The sequence below is a fragment of the Salmo salar genome, chromosome ssa01 (genome assembly GCF_905237065.1).
Source record: "Salmo salar chromosome ssa01, Ssal_v3.1, whole genome shotgun sequence".
In the NCBI taxonomy this organism is placed as follows: Eukaryota; Metazoa; Chordata; class Actinopteri; order Salmoniformes; family Salmonidae; genus Salmo; species Salmo salar.
Genome location: NC_059442.1, coordinates 89,027,383 through 89,048,989, shown reverse-complemented (window position 1 = coordinate 89,048,989; position 21,607 = coordinate 89,027,383). Strand labels below are relative to the sequence as shown.

Genomic DNA, 21,607 nt, shown 5'->3' with positions numbered 1-21,607 from the left:
TAGGCGAACTGAACGAGTGTACTCCCAAGACCTTTGCTTGAAAAACGAGAAAATAACGTCAATAGTACTGTTGGTCTATTTTTGAGACGCCGTAGCCAATATACACTTCAACAAACGTCAGAATTATTCTAAGATAACTCAAGAAATCTGTCATTAATGTTGACGTTTTTGCCGAGGAGATCTTAGTCGCGCAATTTGACATAACTAAGGTCTTGGTGCATCGCAATGAAAAAATGTGCATGAAAACGAGTTGTCTCTCGTTGAACATATTTTTTTGAACAATCCCTACTGTTGACCAATCACTGACGAAGGGACGTAGACTTCTGTTATCGACTTCGGCTTGCCCCAAGAAACAAAATTGTGTGCCCGAACACCTGAAGAAATCCTCAACGAAGTCCAAAACAAACAAAAACTTCATAAAATGTCGCCATAATATATGCACGAACTCTTCCGACTGGGAAGCACGCTGACAACTTATAGGCAGCTCCCACTCAACAACCGACGGTCGGCCAACTATGGCGTGTGTATACACTGCAATCCTAACAGAACTACAATTAGACAAGCCAATGAAACCTAAACAGAGGGAAACGTTTGATCTTGATCCTAATAACTAGGATGAATCATACTGTAATTATATGGGGGAAACATTCTCAAAGTTAAACATTACTCATCAACATGTCAACCAGCACGCAAGTATTGTACCAGTGTTTTCAATTAGCGACGGCTGTCAGCTAGTCAGCTGGTTACAGACTCATTTTCAGGTGGATACATTTTACACTTCATACTAATTATTCTATTTTTTTTTTCATTTAAAAGTTTAAATTCGCTAGTCCGTCGAGCCCTCTCCCGCTAGAATAAACGACATGCATCTTCCACCGATCTATCGCAGCAGAGAGGAAGAAGCGAAGCGAGAGGTTTCACTCTCGCCAAAATCTGTCCAAAATAAGCTCTATTAGTTTCTATGGCTTATTTTAGACCTAAGCTTGTCGCCTGCCTTCCCGCCTTTGGGACGACTCCCATTGTTAGGGCGGATACATTTGCATCTTCTCATTATATACAGATCTCTGATTGCAGTGGAATTTCTTTTCGGAGGGAAAGCGCATAATGCTCGTAAATTTGCACCTCCATGTAACGTAAATAAAAACACAATTCCTAGGTTTCCTGTCGGGGCCAGACGGTGATACCAAAGTGAGTGACTCGTCTCATCAGTCAATAGGCAGGTTTCCATTGACTCAGTTTTTTTCAACAAAAGCAATGTGGTATTTTTATCTTTTTATTGCGACAGGTGTAATGGAAACGACAGACATAGGAGACATTTTCTAAAGAGCCACATCTTTATCCATTGATTTTTCTTTTGTCGAATGATTTATTGCTATAAATGAAGATTGCCGAATACTTTTGAAGGTACGCAGCCAGGCACGTGATGTAATCACGTTCCTCATTTAATTACATTTTTTTCCAACTATAATCATTGTTTCTTTGCAGGACAAGGACTTTCAAAAATTCCTGAATTGCTTCGCATTGCTTTCCTGGTTGGCTGGCAATTTCCATCATCCAAGTGGTGCAGCGGCCTAAAACACAGCATCTCAGTGCTTGAGGCGCCACTACAGACACCCAAGTTTGAATCCAGGCTGTATCTCAACTGGCCATGATTGGGAGTCCCATAGGGTGGTGCACAGTTGGCCGGTGTAGGCCGTCATTGTAAATTAGAATTTGTTCTTAGCTGACTTGCCTAGTTAAATTTAAAAAAAACATTAAAAAAAAATCTGATCTACATGAGTGCAAAGTTTTTTGGGGGTTGGTGTGACCTCAGTACATCCACCTTGTTTTAATCGACACGATAGTTAAATGGAAACGCACCCTAGCAGGAAATTGTCGCATCTGTTTTCTATGCAAACTTTCTAAATGTTGACAACAACAAAAACATCCCTGGACAAATTCATGGAAATACAGTGCATTCAGAAAGTATTCAGACCCCTTGACTTCTTCCACATTGTTACTTTACAGCCTTATTATAAAATTGATTAAATAGTCCCCCCCCCTCAATCTACACACAATAATCCATAATGACAAAGCAAAAACTGTTTTTTAGAAATGTTTGAAAATGTATAAAAAATATAAAACTGAAATATTATATTTACATAAGTATTCAGACCCTGTTCTCAGTACTTTGTTTAAGCACCTTTGGCAGCGATTACAGCCTTGAGTCTTCTTCAGGATGACGCTGCAAGCTTGGCACACCTGTATTTGGGGAGTTTCTCCTATTCTTCTCTGTGTATCCTCTCAAGCTCTGTCAGGTTGGATGGGGAGCGTTGGTGCACAACTATTTTCAGGTCTCTCCAGAGATGTTCAATCTGGGCTCTGGCTAGGCCACTCAAGTACATTCACTTTCCCCGAAGCCACTCCTGCGTTGTCTTGGCTGTGTGCTTAGGGTTGTTGTCCTGTTGGAAGGTCAACCTTCACCCCAATCTGAGGTCCTGAGTGCTCTGGAGCAGGTTTTCATCAAGGATTTCTCAGTACTTTGCTCCGTTCATCATTCCCTTGATCCTGACTAGTCTCAAAGTCCCTACCACTGAAAAACATCCCCACAGCATGATGCTGCCACCACCATGCTTCACCGTAGGGATGGTGCCAGGTTTCCTCCAGATGTAACGCTTGGCATTCAGGCCAAAGAGTTAAATCTTGTTTTCTTCAGACCAGAGAATCTTGTTTCTCATGGTCTGAGAGTCTTTAGGTGCCTTTTGGCAAAATCCAAGCAGGCTGTCATGTGCCTTTTACTGAGGTGTGGCTTCCTTCTGGCCACTCTACTATAAAGGCCTGATTGGTGGAGTGCTGCAGAGATGGTTGTCCTTCTGGAAGGTTTTCCCATCTCCACAGAGGAACTCTGGAGCTCTGTCAGAGTGACCATCAGGTTCTTGATCACCTCCCTAACCAAGGCTCTTCGCCCCTGGTTGCTCAGTTTGGCCAGGCAGCCAGCTCTAGGAAGAGTCTTGGTGGTTCCACATTTCTTCCATTTAAGAATGATGGAGGCCACTGTGTTGTTGGGGACCTTCAATGCTGCAGAAATGTTTTGGTACCTTTCCCCAGATCTGTGCCTTGACATAATCCTGTCTTGGAGCTCGACGGACAATTCCTTCGACCTCATGGCTTGGTTGTTGCTATGACATGCACTGTCAACTGTGGGACCTTATATAGACAGGTTTGTGCCTTTCCAAATCATGTTTGATGTCATTATGGGGTATTGTGTGTAGATTGATGAGAGGGGGGGGGGGGGGACTATTTAATCAATTTTAGAATAAGGCTAACGTAACACAATGTGGAAAAAGTCAAGGGGTCGGAATACTTTCCGGTGTGTGTGTGTGTGTGTGAGAGAGAGAGAGAAAATGATGGAGTGACTGTGTAGGACCCTGTGAGTGTACATAGAGACAGTGCAAAAATAAGAATAACATACAAGGGTCAACTTAGTCCGTGTAGCCATTTAGTTAGCTATTTAACAGTCTTATGGCATGGGGAAATGAAGCTGTTCAGGAGCCTGTTGGTGTCAGACTTGATGAACCGCTTGCCGTGTGGAAGCAGAGAGAACAGCTTGGGCGGTTTTGAGTCTAATGATTTTCCGGGCCTTCCTTTCACACCGCCTGATAGAGGTCCTGGATGGCAGGGAGCTCGGTCCCAGTCATTCGAGGAAGATGGTGAATCATCACTGCAGGAACAGTAGGTAGTAGAGAGCCTCATTCTGTCTCAAATATGATAATTAGGGCCCTCACGGAATCCAGGCATTAAAACATAATTCAACAATATAAAAAACATTTGACCTTAGCAGGGAATCAACTAAATGTATTGAATTAATTCAATTTGCAGAAGTTTATCATAAGAAATGAACAGAATGCATCAGTGATTTGTATTTGCTGTGTGTGTGTGTGTGTGCAGTGCGGGAGTCTACCACTTTGTGTAGCCATTAGCGATGATGCTAATGAAAAGTCTTCTGGTAGATGGAAAGCTTTCCCAAAAACCTTTTCAATGAAATGTTAACTACGAAGTAGCCTATACTTATCTGGCAGAATGATATCATGATTGTTTTAATCAATCCAGCGGGTATTTGTTTTGCAAACTCTACCATCAAGTGTGCAAAAAAAAAACACTTGCTAGATGCACACTTGAATTGAAGCGTAACTACATTTTCCCAGACCTCAGTGGTCTCCTGATGTGGTTTAAGCATTGTTGTGGACTTAGAACATCCATTTGTTTTTGTTTTTCTATAATAAAAAAAAGTGTGACATTGAGAGCGAAAAACAGAAACCCAGAAAAACAAAACCTTGTATTTATTTTAAGATGTGGGCTATTTACTTAATTTTAATATAATACATAATTTGAAGAACAAACATTGTGGCAGTTCATATCTTGCAGTAAAACTGTAAGACTTTAACCTCAAGAGAAGCCAGGTTAAAATGTTAAAGGTTTAATGTTCTCTTAATAGTCCTACTCATATAGGCCTACACCTACACGATATCCAAAACATCTAATACACTAAATTCATTGGCTGGCTACTCTATGTACTAGTACAAAATACTGACTGTATTTCTCAACCTTTCTGCCAACCCTTAAAAGATTAAGAAAATACAAACCACAACAACTATGACGTAAACATCAGAGGAAAAAAACAGAATTATCAGGAGGAAAAATAAGATGAAGTGAACCAACAAGACGAAAGAAAAATTACTTTTTACACCAGTAGGTTTCCTCTGAGGACCATCACAGTAGAGCTCCACCGAGCGAGAGAGAACTAGGAAGGAGAAAGGCAGTGCAGTAAGCTACTAATTACAGCAGGCAACCAGCCAGCCCAATCTGAATTAGCCATACATCTCTCTTTCTCCCGCTCCCATTTTGATGTCCTACCTCTTTGTTGTTAGGGAGCCGAAGGAGCTCTATCCAGTGCATGTCTATCTGCAGGGGGCACAGGAGGACAGGAACTGTGCCTAACCTGCCTAATGCTTGAAGGGTGAGGAGGGTGTCATAATCTGTGGGTTCGGCTATCAAACCTTACACAACCATCCTATCATTTTTGATAACACGAGTTGAGAACTCTAAGTACCCCAGAATGAACACCCCAGAAGTAAAAGCTATTAATGTTATGATGAAATCATCCTAAATTAATTTGAATACATCAGTTTTACAGTCATGTAAAAAGCTCATGAAGCCAAATGAGTGTTTTATAAATCAAACATAAATAACATAAAACAAGCCACGTCACTTAGCACTTTTGTTCTTCACCAATTGAGCTAAAACCATCTGTCAATGTTGAGGAGTAGTCAGCCTACTCTGCTCCTCTTGATAGCGTGGTGAAGCGTCAGGATTAATTGGTGGTGATCACTTAACAGCCAGTGTTACTGGCTCATTCACATCTCCAGCTAGAGTCAGGCCTGCTGGGAATCCAAATGGAAAAATGAGATGAGAAACATCTACACACTCTGTCTGCACTCACAAGTGGTATCAGTCACTAGCTCTAACGTCCTAACGTAGTCTGTTTCCCTCAGGAGTTCTTCCTGACCACGCCATTAAAAGGATTGGCTAAATAAGTGATCCAACCTGTTCAGACCTGCTCCAGAGCGCTCAGGACCTCAGACTAGGGTGAAGGTTCTCTCTCTAGACTCTCCCTTAGCCTCCCACTCTCACACTGTTCACTCCCAACAGAGCTGTCATTGACACATCTGTAAGACTGCGGTGTGCGTGTGAATGTGTGTGCATTCGTACCCTTTGTGTGTGCGGTAGAGGGCGGGTGTCAGAGTATTGGACTAGAAATAATTCATCATGAAAGCGTGACTAGCTGTAGATAATTAGCATGACGGAGGGTAATAGAAAATTTAAGTAGCTAGCATGTGGATTTTCATCTATGGCCTGGGCCTGAAAAAAAAACACCACTCTCATCATATCTCTCTCTTATTGTGTCCCAACTGGCACCCTATTCCCTATACAGAGCACTACCTTTGACCATTTCATGATGAAATGTAGTGCTGTATATAGGGAATAGGGTGCTATTTGGAACGTAGCCTCTATCTCAGGATCCCGTTCCAATGTCCTCACCCTACACATACTGCTACGGTAACTACTACTGTGCTGTGTGTTACTGTGGTGTGGGGATAGATCAGAGGTGCACAGCTTCAGTCCTGCTGTTTTACGGTCTTTTATCCTGAGACTGAATCCTAGATGATTGCTGATTTCTACTCTCTATATCGCTTGTTCTGTTATGTCTTCATTTCTAGTCCTTTTTTAAAATGGTGTGTTATTGTGTTGCTAGGTATTGCTGCACTGTTGGAGCTAGAAACACAAGCCTTTTGCTGCACCTGCAATTGCATCTGCAAAACTGTGTATGCAACCAATAAACTTTGATTTCATATCAGTAACATCCACGAAATGGTGAAAAAAACTATAGATTTCCACCTGCCTGGGAAACCAGATATGAACGTTCTCCACTCTCAGTAACATCAATAGACCAGGGAAATTTGAAAAACCAGTTAATATATCTGAAGGGGTACTATATCGATCATGAATACTAAATCATCAGATATGAATGGAAAAACACGATTCATCTTGGTCATAGTAGTATTCGCATTGTCAATTCACATGCTTGACTATACAAAAGAAACATGGATACAACTAAAACCTTACATCATATTATACATAGTTAAAGGGATACTGCAAGCAACGCTACCATACCTGTAGACTTCGTCATTGCGCTAAGGCTAGTTTGCATTGGCTTGTGAAACTACCGCTAACTTCCTACATACTGCACGCAGAGACATAAAAATGGTATCCATGAGTTCATCAGACTGTGGAAGTAGAAGGGCCTACATGCCAGAATCTGGCATTATCCCTTTAAATGTCCCCCATTCTGAGAGCACGAGGAACAACAACGCTCATGCATCTATAAATGCCCTTTCAATAGAAATGAGTCCAAAACAACACTGTAGAGACAACCATCTTCCCTAGGTCCGTAAACACACAGAAACCTCCTTCACCGGGTCAGTCAATTACTAATACTCTTAGTAAAATTATTTATATTCAACTCGCAATCTGTGGATTCTATTCAATTAGATAGTTTGAAATTGTACGTTAAACATCACAGCATAGTTGAAAGATATGTGTTGCGTAGAAACCCGAAGTGGGTGGCCAGCAGAGATAGATGGGAAAGGCTGAGGGAAGCTGAGGGTTGGGATGTGGAATTGGAGACGAGTGGAGTTGCTGTGCGGTAGATAGAATGTTGGTCAAAGATAAAAGTTTTTTAAAAAACTAGTAAAAATAAAACATAATAAAAAGTACATTTGAATGACACTCAGGGGCAGTGTTTTTACAACTAATGCTGGTTGGCCTGAGGCTGTTGCCGTGCAGGAGTTTGTACACATGCATATACACACACTCTCATTCAAATAAATACATACAAAAACACACACATACATGTAATAGTGCCAGTAATAGTGCTGTTATGATTTTAGTTGTCCTTGATGTCCTTTGTTGATTTTTTTTTTTTTTTTTACATTGTTTGTTGTTTTCTTGTCTTTTCCTTTTTTCTCTTCAGTTCATTCTCTTGGTTGTTGGTGCATTGGGGGGTTCTTGGGGGTGGGGAATGGAATTCATTGTATTTATTTATTTTTCTTCTTGGGGGGGACTGTGGGAGACGTCTCGAATGGTTGAGGGACAGCTATTGGGGAACTGTGGGGGGGATCTTGGAGGGTTCAGGTTCACGTTTTTTGGCCTGGTGGCAGATCTACCAACGTGCCCTTGAGCAGGGCATTGACCCTGGATACTTCTGTGTGTTGCTCTGAATGGGAGTCTGTTGGATGACTGGTATGGTGTAGTTGTTTACATTTAAGTCATTTAGCAGACGCTCTTATCCAGAGCGACTTACAAGTCGTTAGTTGTTGAGCGGCTTCACTGCAAGTATATTGTATGTTTCGGATATTCAATAAAAAAAGATTTAAAAAATGTACACATTCCCCAGAGGACATTCAACACCTTCACTTTGGTTCCCATCCCCTGAGCTCTGACACCTTGGTGCTACACTACACATTACATTATCACCAACCTTTATCTCTGTTCCCACAGCTTTACACCTCCTCACTCCTCTCAGGCTTAAAACAAGGGGGTTAAAGTCTTATCTTCTAATCAAATTCCTGGTGATGATAAAAGAGCTCTGCACACCTGGACTGTACAATATTTGCAATCTAACATTCTTCAACAAACAACTTGACAGAGCTTGATCATAGCTAGACAGTCATTTTCAAGTTAAGTAAAAACTGTAATTAGGCCACTCAGGAACATTCAATGTCTTCTTGATAAGCAACTCCGGTGTAAATTTGACCTTGTTTTAGGTTATTGTCCAACTAAAAGGTGAATTTGTCCCCCAGTGTCTGCTGGGGAGCAGACTGAACCAGGTTTTTCTCTAGGATTTTGCCTGTGCTTAGCTTCATTTAGTTTATTTTGTATCCTGAAAAACTCCCCAGTCCATTCAGATGACAAGCATACCCATAACATGATGCAGCCACCACTATGCTTGAAAATATGAAGAGTGGTACTGAGTAATGTGTTGTATTGGATTTGCCCCCAACATTACACTTTGTATTAGTTGGCTAATTGCTTTGCCACATTTTTCACAGTATTAATTTAGTGCCTTGTTTCAAACATGACGCATGTTTTGGAATATTTGTATTCTGTAAAGGCTTCCTTTTCACTTAGTCAATTAGGTTAGTATTGTGGAGTAACTACAATGTTGTTGATCCATCCTCCGTTTTCTCGTATCACTGTTTGACTGAGGCACCTTACAGATAATTGTATGTGTGGGGTACAGAGATGAGGTATTGTGGCAGCCCAGTGGAGTCAGAGGTGAAACTCACAAAATAAGACAGCCGGAGAACATTTTGCGGCACTCAAACAAAAGTTGATCTTTAATAAAGGTTTGGAGGAACAGGGAGACATACAACTAAAGGCCTCTCGGGTAATGGATGGGTCACTGTGTGGCGGCTCCTCGGACCGCCTGTGTTAATGAACAAGAGAGAGCAATGAGTCCGGGGTTTCAATATTTGCTCTCAACTTGCGCCAGGTGGCATGCTGCCCGGAATGGGTCCTCTTCTCCAGTTCTTCTGAGGTCTAGGCGTACCCACTTCCTGTCTGCCGACGCGCCCGAGTGACTGCACCTCTACTTATACCCATTTGGAGTAATGAGGGACAGGTGGGACCATTTCCAGGTGCCAATTGGTTGCAGCACCTGAACTGGATAGTATTGGTGTCAAATCACCAGCCCCAGTTGGTGCCTATAGAGCTGTCCATGGTGCTGACTCACCTTGGAAACTATCTAGCCCTCTGGAGCTGACCGAGGTCCTGCTCCTGGCTTTGTAGCTCCCTGCTGGCCCCCGGGTTGCCACGGTAGTCTTTCAAAAATCATGTTAAACACTATTATTGCACACAGTGTGAGTCCATGCAACGTCTTACTTGACTTGCTAAGCACATTTTTACTCCTGAACTTATTTAGGCTTGCCATAACAAAAGGGGTTGAATACTTGACTCAAGACATTTCAGCTTTTCATTTTTAATTAATTTGTAAACATTAAAAAATACAATTACACTGACATTATGGTGCATTTTGTGTAGACCCGTCACAAAAAAAATCTAAATTTGTGGAACAAGTCAAGGGGTGTGAATACTTTAAATAGAACAAAACAAGTAAAACACTAAACAATAGCTGAGAGACCGTAAACAGTATCTGACCCTGATGATTAGGAATGATAGCAGAAGAAGTGCTGAGATATATATATATATATATATATATATATATATATATGAGAGAGAGCGCATGAGAGAGAGCGTGCGAGAATGCTGATCATAGCTTGCCGGACAGACAAGCGTCTCAGAATAGATGAGCTCCCGCTGCAGAAAATATGTACAGTAGACAATATGGTAGCCTTGTATATTACAGTAGAGCAGACAATGGTAGCCTTGTACATTACAGTAGACAAATCAAATTTTATTTGTCACATACACATGGTTAGCAGATGTTAATGCGAGTGTAGAGAAATGTTTGTGCTTCTAGTTCTGACCATGCAGTAATATCTAACAAGTAATCTAACCTAACAATTTCACATCAACTACCTTATACACACACACAAGTGTAAAGGAATGAATAAGAATATGTACATAAAAATATATGAATGAGCGATGGCCGAACAGCATAGGCAAGATGCAGTAGATGGTAGAGTACAGTATATACATATGAGATGAGTAATGTAGGGTATGTAAACATTATATAAAGTGGCATTATTTAAAGTGGCTAGTGATACATTTATTACATACATTTTTCATTATTAAAGTGGCTAGAGATGAGTCAGTATGTTGGCAGCAGCCACTCAATGTTAGCGATGGCTGTTTAACAGTCTGATGGCCTTGAGATCGAAGCCGTTTTTCAGTCTCTCGGTTCCAGATTTGATGCACCTGTACTGACCTCGCCTTCTGGATGATAGCGGGGTGAACAGGCAGTGGCTCGGGTGGTTGCTGTCCTTGATGATCTTTTTGGCCTTCCTGTGGCATCGGGTGGTGTAGGTGTCCTGGAGGGTAGGTAGTTTGCACCCAGTGATGCGTTGTGCAGACCTCACTACCCTCTGGAGAGCCTTACGGTTGTGGGCGGAGCAGTTGAAGTACCAGGCGGTGATACAGCACGACAGGATGCTCTCGATTGTGCATCTGTAGAAGTTTGAGAGTGGTTATTTTCCTGACACCACACTCCGAGGACCCTCACTTACTCCCTGTAGGCCGTCTCGTCGTTGTTGGTAATCAAGCCTACCACTGTAGTGTTGTCTGCAAACTTGATGATTGTGTTGGAGGCGTGCATTGCCACGCAGTCATGGGTGAACAGGGAGTACAGGAGAGGGCTGAGAACGCACCCTTGTGGGGCCCCAGTGGTGAGGATCAGCGGGGTGGAGATGTTACCTACCCTCACCACCTGGGGGCGGCCCATCAGGAAGTCCAGGACTCAGTTGCACAGGGCGCGGTCGAGACCCAGGGTCGATGAACAGCATTCTTACATAGGTATTCCTCTTGTCCAGATGGGTTAGGGCAGTGTGATTGCGTCGTCTGTGGACCTATTGGGGCGGTAAGCAAATTGGAGTTGGTCTAGAGTGTCAGGTAGGGTGGAGGTGATATGGTCCTTGACTAGTCTCTCAAAGCACTTCATGATGACAAAAGTGAGTGCTACGGAGCGATAGTCATTTAGCTCAGTTACCTTCGCTTTCTTGGGAACAAGAACAATGGTGGCCCTCTTGAAGCATGTGGGAACAGCAGACTGGGATAAGGATTGATTGAATATGTCCGTAAAACACCAGCCAGCTGGTCTGCGCATGTTCTGAGGACGCGGCTGGGGATGCCGTCTGGGCCGGCAGCCTTGCGAGGGTTAACACGTTTAAATGTTTTACTCACGTTGGCTACAGTGAAGGAGAGCCCGCAGATTTTGGTAGCGGGCCGTGTCAGTGGCACTGTGTTGTCCTCAAAGCGAGCAAAGAAGTTGTTTTGTTTGTCTGGGAGCAAGACATCGTGGTCCGCGACTGGGCTGGTTTTCCTTTTGTAGTCCGTGATTGACTGTAGACCCTGCCACATACCTCTCATGTCTGAGCCGTTGAATTGCGACTCTACTTTGTCTCTATACTGACGCTTAGCTTGTTTGATTGCCTTGCGGAGGGAATAGCTACACTGTTTGTATTCGGTCATGTTTCCGGTCACCTTGCCCTGATTAAAAGCAGTGGTTCGAGCTTTCAGTTTTGCGCGAATGCTGCCATCAATCCACGATTTCTGGTTGGGGAATGTTTTAAGACACTGTGGGTACAACATCACCGATGCACTTGCTAATAAACTCGCTCACCGAATCAGCGTATTCATCAATGTTATTGTCCGACGCTATGCGGAACAATCTTCAAGCGTGGAATCCGATTGGTCGGACCAGCGTTGAACAGACCTGAGCACGGGCGCTTACAATATGGTAGCCTTGTACATTACAGTACAAAAAATTGTAGCATCATACATTACAGTAGACAGTGGTAGCCTCGTACATTACAGTAGACAATATGGTAACCTTGTACATTACAGTAGAGTAGACAACACAAATGGTAGCCTCGTATTACAGTAGACAATATGGTAACCTCGTACATTACCAAATCAAACTGTCACATGCGCCGAATACAACAAGTGTACAAAACAAATGGGGGGGAAAGCCCACAATTTTATGGGCTTTCCTCTGACACCGCCCATTATATTACAGTACATTAGACAACATAGCTTACATCACTAAGAGAACATTGGCTATGTGTGTTATATTACTGTACTACAAGGGTATGAGTGCGATAGTTAACACTCCCATGCCCTAGTCTATAGCTGTACTAGCATAACAGCTGGGGAAATATTAGTGCAGATGAGTTGAACTTGATCTTCCTTTCATATGAGCTTGACATGTTGGTAGAAAAAAAAAAGCAGAACCTGAAATCATTCTTTAAGTGTGTGTCATTTTAGTTACAGCACTGATGAAGATGTAAAAGCTGAAACCTATGCTCCTTTTTTTTTGTTGCCCTTTTTAGCACTTTCAACTTTTGGATTCTTTTGAGCATGGATTGAATTAAGAATATTTTAGAATCTCGGCCTCCATGTTTTTTTCCCCTTCTCATAGCTTGAGTGTGAGTACGTTTTTTAACTCTACAGATATGTTTTCTCTCAGGCACCGGCCACTATTCATTCTAGCCTAAGCTCAAACTCTCATACTGGATTTCAGCACTTCTATTTAGGAAGATATTGTGTAAGATTTAAGACACACAGGTGTCATTTTAATTAGTTTTACGTCTTCAGCTTTGTACAGCACTGATGAAACGTATGCTCCTTTTTTTGTTCAGCACTATGCACTTTCATCTTTTGTATTCTTTTGAGCATGGATTAAATTAAGTACAGTGCCTTCAAAGTATTCATACCCCTTGACTTATTCCATATTTTGTTGTTACAGCCTAAATTCAAAATGGATTAAATATAATTTTCTCACCCATCTACACACAATACCTCATAACGACAAAGTGAAAGCAAGTTTAGAAATGTTTGCAAATTTATTGAAAATGAAATACAGAAATCTAATTTACATAAGTATTCACACCCCTGAGTCAATACTTTGTAAAAGCACCTTTGGTAGCGATTACAGCTGTAAGTCTTTCTGGATAAGTCTCAAAGAACTTTCCACACCTGGATTGTGCAACATTTGCCCATTATTCTTTTCAAAATTGTTCAAGCTCTGTCAAATTGGTTGTTGATCATTGTATGACAACCCTTTTCAGGTCTGGCCGTAGATTTAAGTAAAAACTAACTCAGCCACTCAGGAAGATTCACTGTCTTCTTTGTAAGCAACTCCAGTGTAGATTTGACCTTGTGTTTTAAGTTTTTGTCCTGCTGAAAGGTGAATTCATCTCCCAGTGTCTGGTGGAAACCAGACTGAACCAGGTTTGACTGTGCTTAGCTCCATTCCGTTTATTTTTTATCCTGAAAAACTCCCCAGCCCTTGCCGATGACAAGGATACCAATAACATGATGCAGCCACTACTATGCTTGAAAATATGGAGAGTGGTACTCAGTAATATGTTGTATTGGATTTGCCCCAAACATAACGCTTTGTATTCAGGAGAAAAAGTGAGTTGCTTTGCCACATTTTCTGCAATAATACTTATGTGCCTTGTTGCAAACAGGATGCATGTTTTGGAATATTTTTATTCTTTACAGGCTTCATTATTTTCACTCTCAATTAGGTTAATAAGGTGGAGAAACTACAATGTTGATCCATCCTCAGTTTTCTCCTATCACAGCCATTCAACTCTGTAACTGTTTTAAAGTCACCATTGGCCTCCTGGTGAAATCCCTGAGCTGTTTCCTTCCTCTCTGGCAACTGAGTTAGAAAGGACGCCAGTATCTTTGTAGTGACTGGGTTTATTGATACACCATCCAATAGTGTAATCAATAACTTCACCATGCTCAAAGGGATATTGAATGTCTGCTTTTTTTTTTTTTTTTACCAATCTACCAATATGTGCCCTTTGCAAGGCATTGCAAAATCTCCCTGGTCTTTATGGTTGAATCTGTGTTTGAAATTTACTGCTTGACTGAGGGACCTTACAATTATCTGTATGTGTGGGGTACAGAGATGAGATGGTGTTTAACAGGATTTTTGAATGACTATTATTGCACAAAGTGAGTCCACGCAACTTATTTGACATAAGCACATTACTCCTAAACATATTTAGGCTTATCATAACAAAGGGGTTGAATACTTGTTGACTCAAGACATTTCAGCTTTTTGGTTTTAATTTATTTGCAAAAATAAATAAATCAGGGGCTGTTCTCCTTGGTCCTCCTCACTGTGACTTATCCTGTGTTAAACCTGTTGACACACTAATCCCATCTCTCCCTGGTGTGAGGGCTGTGTTGCACAGCTAAATCTGGGCTGTGTTCACTAAGCACAAAACAAGAGGAGACCATTTCCTAAATAAAGGTTGTGGGGTGAATCCTAACTTCCGCTGAAATTTAATTTTCACTAAGTCTACCATTGACATCAATGCATGAAGTGAAAATAAGTTGTGAAAGTTAGATTCCCCTCAAGTTAAATGACCTACCTGCCCGTTTGAACCTGCCTAGGAGGCTCTGCCTCGTGGCAGTCTGCAGGTTAAAGTAGTCGTCCTCCTCGTCAGGGGTCTTTAAGTACAGAGGGATGTGCTGGAACACCAGGACGTGTTTGGGGATGACCCCGGGCCCCTGAGAGGCCCTCTGCAGCTGGCCCTCTAACCAGGCTTCCTGGGCGTCTCTCAGGTCGGGGCAGGCTGACGCATCAAAGAACAGCTGGGAGTTCAGCACCAGACACAGTACCCCTCCAACCTAAAAATCAGAGTGACAGGTTTGGGATTACAGTATAGGTTAAGGTTATTAAGATAATGTCATTATGGCATCGCCATGGTTCTCATTAATGCCTTTAAAGCAACCACATTACAACTGACCTGACTAGAGACAGTTGTCTCAGGATTATGACATCACTCCTGTGCAGTACTTTAGTGTTTGTGACTCAGCTGTTTAGAGCATGGTACTTTGCAACATCAGGGTTTTTCTTTCAGCTTGGGCCACACAGAGTATACAATAACAGTAGTAATTCATGTTGGATAAAAAGGGGTGCCACTCTGTTCCTACCGGTCATGTTACAGGTCAATTGTTCCTATCCAGCTCCAAGGACCAGTGTTTATGTAAGGAACTTAAAGGGTTTTGTACAAGCCACATCTACAGTAAGTCATCTCCCTCTAGCCACCCACCCAGAAGCTGAAGTAGTCGTCTCCCCAGGCGTTGCAGAACTGGGCTACAGTCTCCGGGGTGGGTGTGTTACCCAGGTCATGGTTACCACTGACAAACACCAGAGGGATGGAGGGGTCTGTGCCCCTCAGAGCCACCTTCAAGTCCCGCTCCTGCCCCTCTCGGTACTGGGTGCCTGTATGGGGGAGAGAGGACACAATCACTGGAACAGTAGTAACATTTAGTTTGAACTTCCCAGGGGGTTCTTTCCATTTCAAGTTTGGATGGACATTATTACCCCCTGCCTATTCACGTTATTCATTACCATCCACACAAAGAGGATACAGAATAAAAACGGAGAGATTTAACCACTCTTAATAAAGTAAGGAGAAAAATTATAAATGGACTCATTGTACTCTACAATGTGTATCAAACAAACCCATTAACGCATAGCAAAGTATTTCATGCCTTCCTTTCTTCAGGTTTTTATTTTTTTAATTTAAGTAATTTTACTGCCCTACTTTTGGAGATAGAAGTTTGGACAGGGTTGGTTTCATAAGACGAGTATTTCTGACAAAACGAAGTGTGTTTGAACGAGAGAAAATAAAACAAGATAAAAACCTAGTGGGGTGGGGAGCCCAATCAGCCCATATGTCCTGTATAAGGGAAGGGACGAGCAGGCAATTCTCTGATGACTAGTGTGGGAGAATAAACCAGATCAGAGCCATCTGGACTAATAGTTACAATGCAATAACATTAATTTAAAATCAGAGGAACGTTAAATCTTAAACAGCAACAAAATCATCAGGTAAAAAAGAATAACAATCAAAAGAGGTCAACTGACTGTGAACAAATGGACAGTCTGGTCTCGGGCTTTCATATGGGTTTCACTTTTTAGAATATTAGCTACTGGCAAATCAATTTTTCATAAGTCCTCTTAAATCAATCTTTAAAACAATAATACAATTGTAAAAAAAGGAGGCCTCGCCTACAGACACAGGCTACTGTAGTTAGAGCCGCCGCGCCGGCTACTGTTGTTAGAGCCGCCGCGCCACGCAGGCTACTGTTGTTAGAGCCGCCGCGCCACGCAGGCTACTGTAGTTAGAGCCGCCGCGCCGCGCAGGCTACTGTTGTTAGAGCCGCCGCGCCACGCAGGCTACTGTTGTTAGAGCCGCCGCGCCGTGTCCTGTGTGAATTTAAATATGCTCTCTCTAATTCTCTCTTTCTGTCTTTCTCTCGGAGGACCTGAGCCCTAGGACCATGCCTCAGGACTACCTGGTATGATGACTCCTTGCTGTCCCCAGTCCACCTGGCCGTGCTGCTGCTCCAGCTTCAACTGTTCTGCCTGCGGCTATGGAACCCTGACCTGTTCACCGGACGTGCTTGTTGCACCCTCAACAACTACTATGATTATTATTATTTGACCATGCTGGTCATTTATGAACATTTTAACATCTTGACCATGTTCTGTTATAATATCCACCCTGCACAGCCAGAAGAGGACTGGCCACCCCTCATAGCCTGGTTCCTCTCTAGGTTTCTTCCTAGGTTTTTGGCCTTTCTAGGGAGTTTTTCCTAGGGAGTTTTTCCTAGCCACCGTGCTTCTTTCACATGCTTTGCTTGCTGTTTGGGGTTTTAGGCTGGGTTTCTGTACAGCACTTTGAGATATCAGCTGATGTACGAAGGGCTATATAAATAAATTTGATTTGATTTTTTAGAGCCGCCCCGCCGCGCAGGCTACTGTTGTTAAATCAACCACACTATACCATACAGCAATTAGCTGCTATGACACTTCCATGAATCACCAGCCCCAACCCTGCTCCAGCCCTGCTCCAGCACAGCCCTGAGCCAGCCCCGCCTCCAGCCCTACTCCAGCCATAGCCAAGCTCCAGCCCCAGGCATGCTCCAGCCCCGCTACCGTTATACCTCATCAATCTGGATTTGGGACACTTAAACTGAGATGAATGAAACATGGCTATCTGTGATTTCTGTAGACACAACCCCATTAAAACACTGACTGCAGTTAAACTGTAACCTATAACCACGTCTCACCGCAATGCTGACTTTCATTCACCTACTCTGCTACAATCTCTGACCTTAAAGTTATGATATATTACAATGGTAAGGTCATTTTAGATAGACAGCAAAAGGCACAATTTAATGGGCTGAGCTAGACTGAGCTGGGTTCAGAGCATAGCTGAGAAACAGGATTTTGACAGGTTTGGATAAACACATTCCCATATGCCTCTGCTAAAGGAGACTATAGTCCTGTACTCAGCTGTATACCGCATCCTTGGCTCAAGCATTTAGGAGACAGAATGGTTCTCTAGCTTCAGTCTAGCTATGCATCCATATCAAATCAGACTGTATATAACTATGCATCCATATCCAGAGAGCGGAGTCAATCACCACCTTCCGGAGACACCTGAAACCCCACCTCTTTAAGGAATACCTAGGATAGGATAAAGTAATCCTTCTAACCCCCCCTAAAAGATTTAGATGCACTATTGTAAAGTGGTTGTTCCACTGGATATCATAAGGTGAATGCACCAATTTGTAAGTCGCTCTGAATAAGAGCGTCTGCTAAATGACTTAAATGTAAATGTAAATGTATATAGGCTACGCATCCATATCCAGACTGTATATAGGCTACGCATCCATATCCAGACTGTATATAGGCTACGCATCCATATCCAGACTGTATATAGGCTACGCATCCATATCAGACTGTATATAGGCTAACTCTCCTTTCTGATGGTGGTTCTGAAACACATCTCCCCTACAGGGTCTCCTCTCTCCTCTCTGCTGTCCCCAAACCCCTCACTTAACCCATTAGAAGCTTTTCCTATTGGAAGTCCCCATCAGCAAAACACACACACAGTACACTACACTCACACACACTATGCCTTCTCACAGAGCCTGATTTCTCCACTATCTCTCCTCTCCAAATTATGTTCTGCTGCTACTCGATTCCACACAGAGTCCCACTTTAACTGCCTTCAACAGAAATTAGGGGGCCTTCAGATGGGTGGAGAGGGACTTGGTGTTTTTCCACTAAGACATACTGTGAGGGAAAAAAGTATTTGATCCCCTGCTGATTTTGTACGTTTGCCCACTGATAAAGAAATGATCAGTCTATAATTTTAATGGTAGGTTTATTTGAACAGTGAGAGACAGAACTAAAAAATCCAGAAAAACACATGTCAAATGTTATAAAATTGATTTGCATTTTAAATGAGGGAAATAAAGTATTCGACCCCCTCTCAATCAGAAAGATTTCTGGCTCCCAGGTGTCTTTTATACAGGTAACGAGCTGAGATTAGGAGCACACTCTTAAAGGGAGTGTTCCTAATCTCAGTTTGTTACCTGTATAAAAGACACCTGTACACAGAAGCAATCAATCAGATTCCAAACTCTCCACCATGGCCAAGACCAAAGAGCTCTCCAAGGATGTCAGGGACAAGATTGTAAACCTACACAAGGCTGGAATGGGCTACAAGACCATCGCCAAGCAGCTTGGTGAGAAGGTGACAACAGTTGGCGCGATTATTCGCAAATGGAGGAAACAGAAAAGAACTGTCAATCTCCCTGGGCCTGGGGCTCCATGCAAGATCTCACCTCGTGGAGTTGCAATGATCATGAGAACGGTGAGGAATCAGCCCAGAACTACACGGAAGGATCTTGTCAATGATCAAGGCAGCTGGGACCATAGTTACCAAGAAAACAATTGGCAACACACTACGCCGTGAAGGACTGAAATCCTGCAGCGCCCGCAAGGTCCCCCTGCTCAAGAAAGCACATATACATGCCCGTCTGAAGTTTGCCAATGAACATCTGAATGATTCAGAGGACAACTGGGTGAAAGTGTTGTGGTCAGATGAGACCAAAATGGAGCTCTTTGGCATCAACTCAACTCGCCGTGTTTGGAGGAGGAGGAATGCTGCCTATGACCCCAAGAACACCATCCCCACCGTCAAACATGGAGGTGGAAACATTATGCTTTGGGGGTGTTTTTCTGCTAAGGGGACAGGACAACTTCACTGCATCAAAGGGACGATGGATGGGGCCATGTATCGTCAAATTCTGGTGAGAACCTCCTTCCCTCAGCCAGGGTATTAAATGGGTCGTGGATGGGTATTCCAGCATGACAATGACCCAAAACACACAGCCAAGGCAACAAAGGAGTGGCTCAAGAAGAAGCACATCAAGGTCCTGGAGTGGCCTAGCCAGTCTCCAGACCTTAATCCCATAGAAAATCTGTGGAGGGAGCTGAAGGTCCGAGTTGCCAAACGTCAGCCTCGAAACCTTAATGACTTGGAGAAGATCTGCAAAGAGGAGTGGGACAAAATCCCTCCTGACGTGTGCAAACCTGGTGGCCAACTACAAGAAACGTCTGACCTCTGAATGCCAACAAGGGTTTTGCCACCAAGTATGAAGTCATGTTTTGCAGAGGGGTCAAATACTTATTTCCCTCATTAAGATGCAAATCATTTTATAACATTTTTGACATGTGTTTTTCTGGATTTTTGTTGTTGTTATTCTGTCTCTCACTGTTCAAATAAACCTACCATTAAAATTATAGACTGATCATTTGTCAGTGGGCAAACGTACAAAATCAGCAGGGGATCAAATACTTTTTCCCCCTCACTGTACCCCCACCCCAGTGTGTCACCAGTGTTTTATGTTAATGTAAGCTCTAGTGTTATTGTGCTTCCATCAGGAGTGTAACACTAAAGACTTGTGGCAGACAGAATCAACAACCTCTGCATCATTCAAGGCTTTGTGGCAAGGTGTTAAAGTTCGCAATTAGCCGTTATGTGTAGATGCCAGCCGAAAACTACCCAGGGCCTTGGCTTGGCTCCAAGTTAGAGCAGGTCCGCCAGAGCCGTGCCGGCCTGCGTAGATGGAAACAAAAAAAAGTCTGAGCCTTTTGGGTAAAACACTGTGGTAAATCCTCAATGGAAACTCAGCATAACCTCAATCTCACCTTCCCCTGTTTGTTGGCTCTCCTCGCCCACAAACAAACCCCTGAGGATGTCCCTGGAATCCTTTGTAGTGCTCATTAGGAGTGTGTTAAGTCCATCACGTTGCTCTAATCATCTCTCCTCTGAACGTTTCACGGCTCCTTGGTCTCTATGAGTCTCTGTGGAGGGGAAGTCCTTGTCAGTGGGATGGGATCACAGAGAGATCTGTCAATAACAGCAGCACGGAATGGGATGGTGACAGTGTTCCGTGGGAATATGTTCCCTCTGACAGCTGCTTTTTGTGGATTGTGGTCAGGGATGGGCATTTTAATTGGGCCCAGCATGGAGCCTTGTGGTTCCCAACAGGTGGTTAACGAAGGTGATGGTTGATAAAACCGTCAGTTGCCGAGTCCATCAAGGCCCTGTGTTATCCTGATCACTACAGTGATAATGTACGGGGTTGAAGGATACAAGTAGAGAATTTAAATTTATAATGTAGTCTCTCTCCTTTCATGATGATGGAGGTGTCAACAAATAGTCTGCACACTGCGATGCCTACCCATCGAATACCGGCCCACCCTTTTTAAATCATTATTTTGGACAAATTCATTTGGAGAGAAATAAGATGTGTTTTCACACAACAGAGAGCAGGATCCAAAACAAGTTGAGATGGGAGATGTTTACTCAAGAAGAACAAAGGGACACCAGCCAAAACACAGTTGGGGCCAATTTCTTGTCTGTCCCTGACAGCCCTGTTTGTTGACAATCCTCTGGCCAGCAACAGTTTTATACTCTTTGTAAATAAACAAACAGTTTAGGTGTAAATCAAATGTCAGTTAGGCAGCGTTGCCTGGTGATACCCCCCTGGCAGTGTGCGCTGTGGAAACGACTGTGCATCTGACAGACGTGGCGTGTAATGCGTCTGGCACACACAACCTGCTCAGGCTGCTTGACGGTAACGAGGAGAGACGACAGGCCATTTAAAATGTTTCCAAACCCTGCGGTTAGACTATCACTGTGTGTTTGGTAGGGACCGCTGATCTCGCAGTGACCTATAAATGCAACTGATCAGGGAGGGAGGGACTAGGCGGAATGAGAGGGAATCGTGCCCGGATTAAACTGAGAAGAGACACTGGGCACTCAGGATTGTGCAGGTGTGGAATGCATTTTAATGTAGAAATGTGTCCATTATGGTGTTCATGAGCAGAACGCACAAGGCAATTCGTGGTTATTATTACTAAGCATGGATGAAATGAGATAGGGAGTGGGCTGAGGACACCCCTGCTGTTTCAGTTTGGCACAACATGTGTTAT

The 21,607-nt window shown here is 43.1% G+C and overlaps 1 protein-coding gene across 6 annotated transcripts in view; it reads right to left on the bottom strand.

Annotated features, from left to right (window-relative positions):
- Positions 1 to 21,607, bottom strand: part of LOC106609556 (serine/threonine-protein phosphatase CPPED1) — a 34,420-nt gene that overhangs the window by 2,453 nt on the left and 10,360 nt on the right. For 2 of the 6 annotated variants that reach the window (XM_014208487.2, XM_045724065.1), the window contains exons 3-4: positions 15,354 to 15,526; positions 14,670 to 14,928 (exon numbers count right to left, since the gene is read on the bottom strand). In XM_014208487.2, coding sequence (XP_014063962.1) covers positions 14,670 to 14,928; positions 15,354 to 15,526 — 432 coding nt within the window. Of the gene's footprint in view, positions 1 to 4,271; positions 5,421 to 8,520; positions 9,420 to 10,615; positions 10,726 to 11,892; positions 12,475 to 14,669; positions 14,929 to 15,353; positions 15,527 to 21,607 lie in introns of those variants that run through there. The other 4 variants (XM_014208505.2, XM_014208495.2, XM_045724067.1 and 1 more) reach the window with 4 other exon arrangements.